The sequence below is a fragment of the Varanus komodoensis genome, unplaced genomic scaffold (genome assembly GCF_004798865.1).
Source record: "Varanus komodoensis strain SLA01 unplaced genomic scaffold, ASM479886v1 scaffold29_1, whole genome shotgun sequence".
Classification (NCBI taxonomy): Eukaryota; Metazoa; Chordata; class Lepidosauria; order Squamata; family Varanidae; genus Varanus; species Varanus komodoensis.
Genome location: NW_025335759.1, coordinates 6988876 through 7001300, shown reverse-complemented (window position 1 = coordinate 7001300; position 12425 = coordinate 6988876). Strand labels below are relative to the sequence as shown.

The 12425-nt window shown below is 43.6% G+C and overlaps 1 protein-coding gene across 3 annotated transcripts in view; it reads left to right on the top strand.

The window, feature by feature from the left end:
- The window catches only part of ARID1A (AT-rich interaction domain 1A), an 86599-nt gene that overhangs the window by 54761 nt on the left and 19413 nt on the right, over positions 1–12425 (top strand). Inside the window, exons 5-10 of one of the 3 annotated variants that reach the window (XM_044435342.1) lie at positions 3547–3787; positions 4339–4428; positions 5263–5430; positions 6362–6680; positions 8207–8352; positions 8446–8555. In XM_044435342.1, the coding sequence (XP_044291277.1) occupies positions 3547–3787; positions 4339–4428; positions 5263–5430; positions 6362–6680; positions 8207–8352; positions 8446–8555 (1074 nt within the window). Of the gene's footprint in view, positions 1–3546; positions 3788–4338; positions 4429–5259; positions 5431–6361; positions 6681–8206; positions 8353–8445; positions 8556–12425 lie in introns of all 3 variants that reach the window. The other 2 variants (XM_044435341.1, XM_044435343.1) reach the window with 2 other exon arrangements.

The window sequence follows — 12425 nt, the reverse complement described above, 5'->3', positions numbered from 1 at the left end:
TCATAAATAGAATGGGGTCCAACAAAAACCCTCCAACAAGTCTTCTGGAAATGGCTATCCAATAATTTCTGTAAGTGTATGAAACTCAGGCCGGGCCAATTTATCTTCACAGGTCTTTCCCATCCAGTTAAGCATTTATGGTCATCCCTTTATAACTCTTGCTCAACAAATGTGTTGGGCTACAACTCCCACCATTCTCCCCTTTAATAGTTATGTTGCAAGTGGAATTTAAAGTTGTGTGAAGAGTGTGATTCAAGGATTTAGAGTATTTGCCAGCTTTAGGGTTCAGTCACAAGAGCATATTCTGACTGAGTTTTGCGTGTATGTGTACTGTGAAGCTACTCTTAACAGTGCCTGTGAGTATACTGCAAGGGAGAGCATGATGCCTGAGTCTGTACGGTAGTCATTACTAGATGCTTGGAGCTATCAGTGCTTCTCACCTTTATGCTGTACTTGGAAGTTTCTCAAAGGGATTTTGGCCGTTGATAGAAACGATGGACTTTTTTCAGATCTAGCAAGGCGCAGTGCTTATGATCTCATGTATGCACCCCCTGCCTTCAGTTCATGGACTTTTGTCCTCTTAGTTTTACCCTGATATCCTATCACAGTGCCATAGGACAGGGCCCTTTAAAACAGTATTACAGCTCTGGAAGAAGTACTTTTCCAGAAGTTGTCTTCCAGTACATGTCCTCCTTAATGTCTGTGGCAACCTTTGAAAGACCCCGTCATGTGAGTGTGGATGATTACACAGACCTTCACCATGGAATTGGAATATTGCTGGGATGCTTGTGGCAGGGTGCTGAGTCTTCGGGAAACAGTTAGCTAGCTACCATCCACATGGTTGATTGACTTAAATATCACCCCAGCTTTACAAGAGCTGCTCATAGAAAGCAGACCAGACTACAAATAGAGTAATATTTCTCAGAGTCTGCCTTGAAGATGTGGGTAAGGCAAAGCTGCAGTCAGAGAGCAAGACACTCAGCTGCTTGGGCCAGAAAGCTTTATAGGGGTTCAGTGAAACTCTGCTATCCACATGAGGTGCCTAGTGTGGCTGGCCTCCCTTCTGTTCTTCCTTTGGCTAGAACTAGGTGGCAGTGCAGGGTCGCATCCCACACTGGCACCAGGTAACCAGTTTGTGGCAAACCGTGGAACTGACTTTATGCGGACTTTAAAAAATGATCTTCCATGGCAAAAAAGGAACAGATGAGGGCTTTGGCTGTAAAAGACAAGAAGTAACTCAATTTTAATTTGCAGACCAGAAGAAAGGTAATTCCTACATGGTCAGAATTGTGATGAAACACTTGCATCATTAAGAAATACTGTACAAAATGAAAACCAGGTCAGGTCAGCCTAATACTTTGGACATCTATGATGTAAGATTCTTGGAGTCCTGGTGAGTGTTGCCTTATAGCTTATCTTTCTCAGTGTAAACTGAGAACATTGTTTTTCCATAATACATGTACTCATCAGTAGAGATCATAGGATCTCATAAAAGTCTGTTTAGAGGAATTTTGTACACAAGCCCATTTTTCATAGCAAATATTTTGCTTGGGGAAACCTAGCATTCATAATCTCACAGGAAATGGACTGCACGCAAACTGTTCTAACAAATATTCTGTTGAAGCACCCAAGTCGCCTTAATGGATTACAGTGGAGAGTAGGGTATTGTTTTGTTCCGCTGTACTTCTTCCCGTTATGTGCATGTTAGAGGCACAAACTACTTTGATAGCTTGATTTTCAAGGGGGCTTCCTCTCCGCCTTTTCGCTTTAAATAAAGTTTGTGTATCTTGTACTATCATTGCTTACTATTGTCCTGCCCATAGTTTAACTCTCTAAGAATGGACTGCTCTTGTTATCTGACCAGTGAGATACGAGAATGCATGCAATTTTGTTAGCAGATCAGCATTGTTTTTACAGTGCCTGTACAATTTGTGAAACATGTTGCTTTTGTGGTTTTGGAATTACAGACACCACCAGATTGCTTTCTCCATAGTTTCAGAGTGCATACTTTCTGCCATAGAAATTTGTGAGCACTCACTTGCTCACCCGTACATTTTATTGCCTGACTTAGATGTTGGGAGTGGGTTAGTATTCAAGTTGGGAGACTTGAAGAAGACAGCCTTCTGCGCAATCTGCTAGCCACCCCTTGCACATGTGCACACATGTGTGCGCACACTCATATACACACTTCATTAAGAAGGGGAGGAATCCCTCACTCTGGGATGAAGCTGAAGGCAACATGCAGCAGGTGAGTGGGCCAGGCCAACCTGTCTTGTCATCTGCTTTCCCCATTGCTATCTTGGAGCGGGTAGAAGGAGGACACGAGTCCCAGTTCAGGTTTGGCCCCACTGGAGCTAACTTGAAATGGGGTCTGTTGATTCGAGTGGAGTTCGCATTTTCAAGAATTCCTGTTCTGAATACTTGACCCCACCCCTACTTTTGCCATTCATATCTCCCCTTAATGTTCAACTTCTGTAGAAAGCCTGTGGACTTAACCTCCCATTTATGGCAGTTCTAGTTTATTTGGCTCTGTAACAGATTACTAGTTTCTTATAATATAAGAATGTTTTGCTAGCTGTATGTAACTTCTTAGAAATGTCCTTCCATAACCATGTTATGAATGTATCTTTCCCAACCTATCAGCTCTTAAGATCACACCAGTGTTTCAGCAAAGCAGCTGGCCTTAATTGTAAGCTCACTTGATTATGTGTTTGCAATGTGTTACACTGATAATTAAAAAGTGGGTGAGGGGGGAGGGTTGAAGATTCAAAGTGCATCCTGGAGTTCTTGTGGTCAAAATACACTAACCCTAAGGAAGAAATTTAACAAAAGAAAACAGTTCCATAAATACGCAGTTTCTCATACAAGAACATTTCGTGTCATTCTGGTCAATCCACCACAACAGGGATTTTTTATATAGAATTGAAAGGCAAATGGAATTGTCATGGCTTGCATTATGCTGGATGAGGAAGAGAGCAGAAGTGCAAATCTGCCTAAAAGGGTAATTGTGGTAGTGTGTGATGAGTGGAGGGAAACACAGGTAAATAATGCTGGAACGCTGAGACATCTGATGGAAATGAATAGAAAAAACTTTAGAGTGAGCACTCTTTTGTGTAACATGCTTGTTGCTAAGTAATGCTGTAAAATAGCAGTATAATAATAGTTGTAAGTCGGATGGTTTTGTGAAAGATGTTAGTTGAAGATCTGGCAGTGCTTTCTCTTAGGATGTAGCCAGGCCTCATTCATTGTGAAGTTAAATGTGATGGGCTTTGACTTCCCCTTGGCATCCTTTGATATTCAACCAAATACACAAATACGTGGCCTTAAAAATGTGTTCACTGTCTGATACTGGTACAGAAAGGGAACCATAAATCTTAAAGAAACAAAGGATTTCTTGAATTTGTCCTAAACAATTTATCAGCTTTTAATCACAAAGTAGTGTTGAAGTTAATCATAAATTCTGAAAAAAAAAGTTTATTCTTAGTTATGTCCCAACTATTTGCAGAGCCACTTGTGATGTGCTTTCCCGTCTCTGTCTTTCTGTAGGATCTCTCCGGTTCAATAGATGACCTGCCTATGGGTACAGAAGGAGCACTGAGTCCTGGCGTAAGCACATCAGGGATTTCCAGCAGTCAAGGAGAGCAGAGTAATCCTGCTCAGTCTCCTTTCTCTCCACATACCTCTCCTCACTTGCCAGGCATCAGAGGACCTTCTCCTTCGCCAGTTGGATCTCCTGCTAGTGTTGCTCAGTCACGTTCTGGTCCACTTTCTCCTGCTGCAGTTCCAGGTAACACTTTTTTTTGGTGACAAGCACATCCTTCTTGTGTTGAAACTGACCACCTAGGTTCAGGACCCAGGACCCTCCTCTAGATGGTGTGAAGTCAGTGGGTTGATTAGTTTCATCCTAAGTGTAAATATCCACTTGGCAACAAAGCCTGCTGGATGACCAAGGACAGTCAGTATTTCTTGGCCAAACCTGTATCACAAGGGCTTTTTGAGGATAGAAGAAGAGGGAAGTTGGGATACAGATGTAATAAATTACATATAAAGTAAAGAAGATTTGGGTTTAGAATCCATTTCAGTCATTTGTTGGTTAGCTTTGGAATAGTTATTTGCCCACTGTTTGTAAATGAGAATAATGAGGCTTTATAGGTAAGTGATATAAGCAAAATATTAATCATATTATCAGTTTGGGAGATAAAACAGGCTATATATCAGTGTTTTCTCTCTATAATGTGCTGTTGTAGGGTTCTTTCTTTCAGTGGTGGGTGGGGAGATAAGGGATACTTCATTACCCAGAAATGTACTTACAGATAATTCATTTTCTCTGTGGCACAGGCAACCAGATGCCACCTCGACCACCTAGTGGCCAGTCAGACAGCATCTTGCATCCCTCCATGAATCAGTCAACCATAGCCCCAGAAAGAGGTGTGTGCACGATTACAGTTAAGGCCATTTCTCATGGCTTTTTATGTATTAAAAATAACAACACACTGTGATTGAAGTATCAGTCCTGAAGCCCATGCCCAGCTTTGAAATAAATTTACTCCAGAATAAAGTGTTATATTTTAGTGTTAGACAGAGTAAGGAATTGAGATGTATTAAGCTGAAGACATATAGCTGGGCATATAATATTTCTGTGATAGAATGTTTCACAGCTGCCACAGATAATGCCTATCTCCCCCCCCCCTCCAATTATATTAGTTTCTTGTACCACACCACCTCAAGGCTATTGCTTGCAGGCCTGCAGCAGCCCCCAAAATGACTTCTTATCTTTTGCACCCAATGGAAATACTGCAGTGTGGGTATGGATGCTTGGTTGTTTGGACAGAAGTGATGGAATGCTTCCAAGACTATATTTATAGTGAACTCTAAATTTCAAATAATTCCTTAAAGAACAGGAAGCAGGCAAGAGTTCTTCTTCATCTCTGAAGTAGGGCATTTATTGAGAATAACCTATCTAGCACCATGTGTATCTATATCTCTTATTGCATCTTTATCATTCACAGTGGATACAGGAAACTTAGAGGACATTGCAGAAAACTTGCAGTCATGGCTGGAAAATATAGTTGTGCCATGCCCGAGTTCTTGTAAGATTTGGAAATTACCATGTGGGAACTGAGTATTAAAGTGACACCTCTAAGAGGTTTTAAACTGTAATTTCTATAGAATTTAAGGGTTCCAGGACTTGTAGGGGTATGCATTTTTAAAATGTGTATTTCCATGCTGCATAACCCACTTTAAAATTTATTATTTCAGTAGGTTATATACAGAGAAATCCACAGATGCCACAGTATAATTCCCCTCAGCCTGGCTCTGCCTTATCTCCACGTCAGTCTTCTGGAGGACAGATGCATGCTGGGATGGGACCTTACCAGCAAAACTCTATGGGCAGTTACGGACCTCAGGCAGGTCAATATGGGCCTCAAGGTAAGGACATTAGACTTGTACTTCTGTTACTAATAAAATGAAAGAGCCTTGGGCATGCTCTACATACCTTTTTAAATGAACAGCCCTTTGCTTCTTTTTTTTATTAACGGCAGCTTGTTATGTCCCAAGTCTGAAGAACCTGGTTAATCTTAATTATGGTTTCGTGAAACAGGCCAACTTAAAACTGTAGGTTAATAACGAACTTAACCACAATAGGATTTGGATAATCCACTAAACTATGGTTAAAATGGAAATTTCTCATCTCCACATGGCTACACTGGATGAGATAAAGGGGAAGATGCAATCAGCCCCAAAGCTTGTCTTTATGACAGTAAACTGCTGTCCCAATTAAATGTATGGATAAAGAACATGCAAGCATGTGTTTACTGATTTGCTATCTGCACTGTCTTTCCAATGGTTGAGGTGAAACAATATGCTGGGTTTAAATAAAGTGGTGTGGTGAGTTGTACTTTTACTGAATCTGAAATATGGAATGCCTGTCCGTAATTTGCAAATCTGTGGCAAAAATAGCACTTTTTAAAGGTGCTGTTTAACGGTGTTGGGTACCAGAAGGAGGTTATGTGGGTACAATACTCTACATTGCTGCTTGGACTTCTTCATAGTTCTTGGTTCATACTTTGGTAGCTCAGTGAAACTAATAGAATTTGTTTTAGTGACTAACTGTAGTCATAATTTGATGGGCATCTTCACTGGTTGGTTCAGTCTTTAGCAGTGGTTCAGTCACAACCTCTCCTGTGGAGCTACGCACAGGAAAGTTCAGCATGATTTTGGCACTGCAGTGGTTCTGATGTGGACTAAATTGCATTCTACTTTTTCATGCGCCTTTTACATTCATAGAATGAACTTGTAAAGTAAATTAATGCCAGACTATTATGCAGTCTTGTTGATTGTTTTCTCCTTTCCTCTGTAGGTGGATATCCCAGGCAGCCAAACTACAATGCTATGCCCAATGCAAACTACCCCAGTCCAGGAATAGGAGGAACCATGAACCCCATGGGAGCAGGGAGTCAGATCCATGGTCAGACGGGTGTGCCACCCTATCCTGGACTTCCTCCAGGGAGAGGATTAAGCCATGCTGCCATGGGGAACAGGCCCTATGGACCCAACATGGCAAACATGCCTCCCCAAGTAGGGACTGGGATGTGTCCTCCACCAGGAGGCAGGAAAGCACAAGAAGCTGCTGCTGCTGCTGCTGCTATGCATGCTGCTGTCAACTCAATCCAGACTAGGTAGGCAGTACGTGCCTGTTGTGTGCAGCTTCCAGATGCTGTCTCTGCACTGGGTCTCTTGGGAACAGTCTTTCCCAGCCCAGTGCCCACTACAGCTCCCATGTGCACAAACGTCCCTCCTGGCCCACCGGCTGTGCTGTCTGGGTCATGCTGGGAGGTGTAGCACATCACATCTGGAGAGCACCAGTTCGTGGAAGGCTGCCCTAGAGTTCAGCCATCGTACAGTAATGGGTCTTGTCAGTTACCATCAGATCTTCCTAAATCCAGGATAAAACCCTCTTAGTTACCCTGCTTGAAACAGAAAGACTTTGGGCTGGTAGGGTTTGTTCTTATGTTGGGTGTGAAAAAGAACCGAGGCAGGTACATGATGATCTTGAGGATCCAAGCATACAAAATATATCTAATTTGGTGCAGGGGGAGGTGTTGCTGGCAGCTTTTAGTACTTCCAATCCATGGAACAAGATGAAGAGAAGAGTTTCATAGTATCACACACTGGCAAGGCAGAAGGGGACGGGGAAGCACTAGCTTTGTCTGTCTTGCTCCTCTTGAGTGTGTACAATAGCTGTCTCCTGAGGGGATGAGAAGTATAAATCACTCCTGGTAACTCCTTGCACCTGTTCAGTCTTTTTCTCTCTTAAAGAGGTTCTAGGGGTATATATTGGTGTGAGGTAAAATAATTATCTATCTGCTGCCCTTCTGGGGTTGTTCACATGACACAACCAAATGCTATAGGTTGTTTACCCCATGCTGAAGCTGTGCAGCTGCCATTTTGAGGATGTAGTTGTTGTCAACTACCCAGGGAACCTTTGGATGTTGGGCAGTGTAGCAATATAAATGGATAAATCAATACCACCACCCAAAATCTGCTTGAGGGTTCTCATTTAATTGGAACCCATCAAATGGAGGCTATGCAAGGTTGAACAACCCTCACACAACACATGGTCTGTTCTGGTGTTAAATAGATAACCCAGGCAGCCAAACTGCAATGGAATGCCCAATGCAAATTACACCAGTCCAGGAATGGGAAGACACACTCCATGGGAGTAGGGAATCAGTCATGTTCCACTGTTGGAACAGACTGCTGGTTATGTGTGAGGGTCGGAAGTCATGCTCACTGATTTCATATGGCACGACAACCCCTAGGCAACCTGTAAGTCACAGCACATCTGAACCAGGCTTCTTTTGGCATTCATCTGTTCCTCTAACCAATAAAAGCAGTAAAATATTGCTTTGGTTACATGGGGGGAGGGGAAGGTTTCATCTAGAGCCTCTATTGCCAGTGAGGTGTATTGGGAAGAGCACCTGAAAGCTGAATTTTTAACCATCAGGGAGAGCCGTTGCTCAGACCAAAACCATATATTAAGCCAGCAGTTGGCAGTAGGCCAGACCTACAATAGCCTATGTCAGCTGTGAGGAGAAAGGGATTCTCTTTCTCCTGGAACCTCATCAGAAAAAAAATCCATAAGTCGAATATGTTTTCTAAGTGTACACAGTCAATATTGCTAATATAGTCATGTTGTTTACAGGCCATCTGGTTACCCCCATATTAACCAAGGAGGAATGATGGGAACTGGACCTCCCTATGGCCAAGGAATTAATAGCATGGCTGGCATGCTGAATCCCCAGGGCCCACCATATTCAATGGGTGGAAATATGGCTAACAATTCTGCAGGTAAGGCATGCTGTACTCAGTCTTCCACTAAGTTTCTTAGATTTTGAGATGGACCACTGGAAAACATGCTCATGTTTGTGCTTGATTCTCTAGGGATGGCTGCAAGTCCTGAAATGATGGGACTTGGGGATGTGAAACTAACACCAGCTGCAAAAATGAATAATAAGGCAGATGGAACACCAAAAGCTGAATCCAAGTCAAAGGTAAAAAAAAAGTTTCTTGTATTCATTGTGAAAGTCAGACCACTTGTTTCATATAAAAGTTTTTAAGGTGAGAGGATTTCTTGATGTGCATTTCATTTTAACTTATGCACTTGGATTATGTTGAAGGAATAAGGCCTTTTCTTGCTAATTATTTTATCCCACATTCTGTTGCTTTTGAAAAGTATCACTACCTCTTGTGAGACTTTTGTTCATTCATCTTCAGAGCATATCTAATAGAAATGATAGGCTTCTTTAAAACTAGTTCGCAGTGTACCTGGGGAGCATACTTGGTCTGTGTCTCTCTTATTACTCACTTTGTATTATACCTTTGGCCTGGGATTTACTTCCAATAGATGGCCTCAGGGCTTGCATTGCTAGCAGGGTACAGATTTTTGCTCCAAAGCACTTGATTTTACCTCTGACTTGATCTGTTACACCCGTGAACCTTCCCTGTGGAAGACTTGAAATGGAATATCTCACCCATTCAGTGCAGAGCTCTTATGTATAGAAAGCAAACCACACACTAGCTTACTGACCAGCATCAACTTTCAAAAGTGCACAAAATGCCTCTCCGGCTATAGGTGCCAGCACAATCTTCTCATGTGATCTTTATAGGGAGTGTGCAGTAATAACAGGAATACCTAATCATATTGCAGATTGAAATGGAGAAACAGCTGCGCTGGAGTTAAGTAGCGTGAGCTGCTAGGGACTCTTTTTTTTGCTTTTTAACAATGAGCTAATTTCCACTGGGTTCCTCCTTGGTTATGCCTCATTTAGTAGACATACGTGATTATATTCCATACAATGACTGGGTTCAAACAACACGAGAACCTGGCATTGGGTCACTAGCCACAATGGGTTGTCATGTCATCCAAACCCAATAAGCCATCCTGAGAGGCAGTGGTCTGGCTGGTTATTCAACCCAAAATGGCATGTTGCTTGAATCCAGGAGAGGAATTTTATACTGGGTCAAAGGGATCCGCTAACAAGAGCTAGCACTCTTGCCACTTTTGCCTGGCAAGAGTGGGAAAACTCTTGCCTTCTTTACAAGTTCACACCTGCCACCACCAGTGACAGCCCCTTTGCAGTGATGCTGGATTACTACCACTACCTTCCCCCCGATAATTGCACAACTCTGTCATTTTTTAAATGTTTGTCAATCTTTCATGGGTGTGCAAGTGTGCACTTATGTCTGTCCAGTTCTGCCTTGTCAGTGGCCATGCAAGTTCCAGTTTTCAGGGGAAAGTAAAAGATTGACAAGGAGAAATGCTGAATGGGCTAATTTGCATACGGTTGCCATCTGTCACTTGAAAAGTAAAGGGGAAAAGGAGCAAAGTAGCTGAACAAAAATGTGCATCATCACATTCCACATAGAATGTCCCATCCCTATTATACATTAAGGTGGCATCTAAACACACTGTGAGTGGGCAGAACCATTTCTGTCTGGCTGACAAACTTGCCAATCCTGGCTTCATTTCACTAATGCAGTTTTCTTACTCCAAAGGATTGTAATAATTCTCAGATGTTAACTTTTATGATAAGAGAAAGTATAGCGAATTCCTGTTCTTTTTAGTATGCTCCTTATGTATAGCTCTTAATTTGGCTTTTTCAATACAATCTACCTGTACGTTTGGCAGTTGAAATTGCTTAATTCTGTTGCATGGAGGAGTGGCTTGGCTTGTCAAGAACATTGGTAGATAAAATCTCTGTTTGTATCAACCGAAAGTGCAGTTTTAATAGATCGTACCTAATGGAAGAAAGCCATTCAGTGATACCCCTTCTTCCATCTGAGGGTATAGAATGTCTTCTATTCCTGGATGTAGTACAGGTGTAGTGTTCTAGAACTGGGCCACACCAATTGCAGGTGCAGTTAATCTGGAGCCCATGCTGAAAGGCTCCATACACACTCCTTTAGTGTGTCCAGCCCTGCATTTTTTTCCAAATGAGAACTTCCTGGCAGTGAACTTGTGTCTTCCCAAAAATAAATACAACAGTTGGAAGACACATAGTCAGTCTTCCAGAAAGGACGCTTGTACAATATTTGATTCCTGGTCTTATCAACCAGAAGTGGGATCGAAATCCAAAGTAGGCCAGCTACCAGGAGATCATAGTTCTTGGAGCAAAGCCTTACAGGATTCTTTCTGTCCACCCCCCCCACCCTCAAATTATCAGTGTGTATGTTTAAAGGCAGCAAAGTAAAGGAATACTTGCGTTGAATAAAATTTTAAAATCCACTTATAGAACACCTACAGTAACCCTGTTGCTCTGAACAAGAACCCAGAGCAGTGGCACTACACAACCTAGCAGCCAACCTCAACACAAAGAGAGTCTTCCATGGCACATGAGATACAAAAGCTCCTAGCCTTCTGGTAGCCAGGGATCCTGGACAATAATGGCTGCCCACGTCGTCAGACTGCAAATAAGACCCCTGCAGCTGTTCATCCACACCTACTGCGCAGAGGACAACCCCACAACACCATCCCGAACATCCCCCTCTGCCCAGAACCGCCTGTAGTGATGGAGCAACCCACGCAGCCTCATAGCAGAGATCAGTTTCCTTCCCCAGAGCTGATGATCACCATCACCACAGATGGATCCAAGACAGGCTGGGTGGCACACTGGTGACCTGCAAACCCAGGGATCCTGGAACCATGGACAAACTGGCCACCACAGCAACTTCCTGGAGATGCTGCCTGTACTGAAGGCACTGATCACCTTTCAAATCTCCCTGTGCAGTCAATGCATACAGGTTGCTACAGACAACTCAGCTGTGATGCTCTATCAGAACAGGTAGGGGAGGCGCAGTCCATTCCACTCACCAGGCTAGCCAGAAGCATATGGGACTGCTGCATTGCCAGAGATGACAATCACAGCAAATCACAGGGCAGGTAAAAACATCAGCTTGGCAGACACCCTTAGCAGTGCAACTCTTGACTCACATGAGTGAGAGTTGAACAAGATGATCCTCTGCGACCTCCGCGACAGATGGGGGACACCATCAGTGGACCTCTTTGCTACAGCCCACAACATGATATGCTCCCAGTTCTGCTCCAGGACCCGACAGGGAACTGGCTCCCTGAGGGACACCTTCCTCCTCTGATGGGGTGGAACCCTCTTCCACATTCTTTTTCCATTCCCGTTAATCACCAGGACAGTCACCAAGATCAGGAGGGATGGGATGGGACGGACTACATTCTCATCACCCCATGGTGGCCATGACAGTCATGCTTTGTCCAGCTCTCCCAGAGTGACTTCATCCACTTACCACACTGCCAGGACCTCATCTCACAGAACCTGGGCCAAATTCTTCACCCAGATGTCAGAACCCTATGTCTCACGGCCTGGAGGATCACCCCCTGGAGTATGTAGGGAATACCACTATGGCCAGAGGTATCATCCATACTGTATGCAGCCCTGAAGCCACCCACAGGAAGGTCCTACTTGGCAAAGTGGAATACCTTCACAACCTTTGCATGTCCAGAAGATTTCAATTCACAGCAGGCCACCTTTGAACACTTCCTGCAAAGACGTTTCTGGAAAGGTCTCCTCCCCTCAATGATCTGAGTTTACCTGGCAGCCATCTCCTTCCTTTACCCGGCAATTGAGGGGACATTAGTCTTTGCCCACCCATTGGCACACAAGTTCCTGAGGGGACTGCGAAACCACCACCACCCAACCCCACACCTTAGCATGGAGCCTGTCAGTGGTGCTACACACACTCACCAAACACCTTTCAAGCCCCTGGCTACAACTGACTTGTGCCTCCTATCCTGGAAGGTGGCCTTCCTAGTGGCCATCACATCAGCCCATCATGCCAGCAAGCTCTGCACCCTCCATGCTGAACCATCATATCTGACTTTCCAAAAGAAC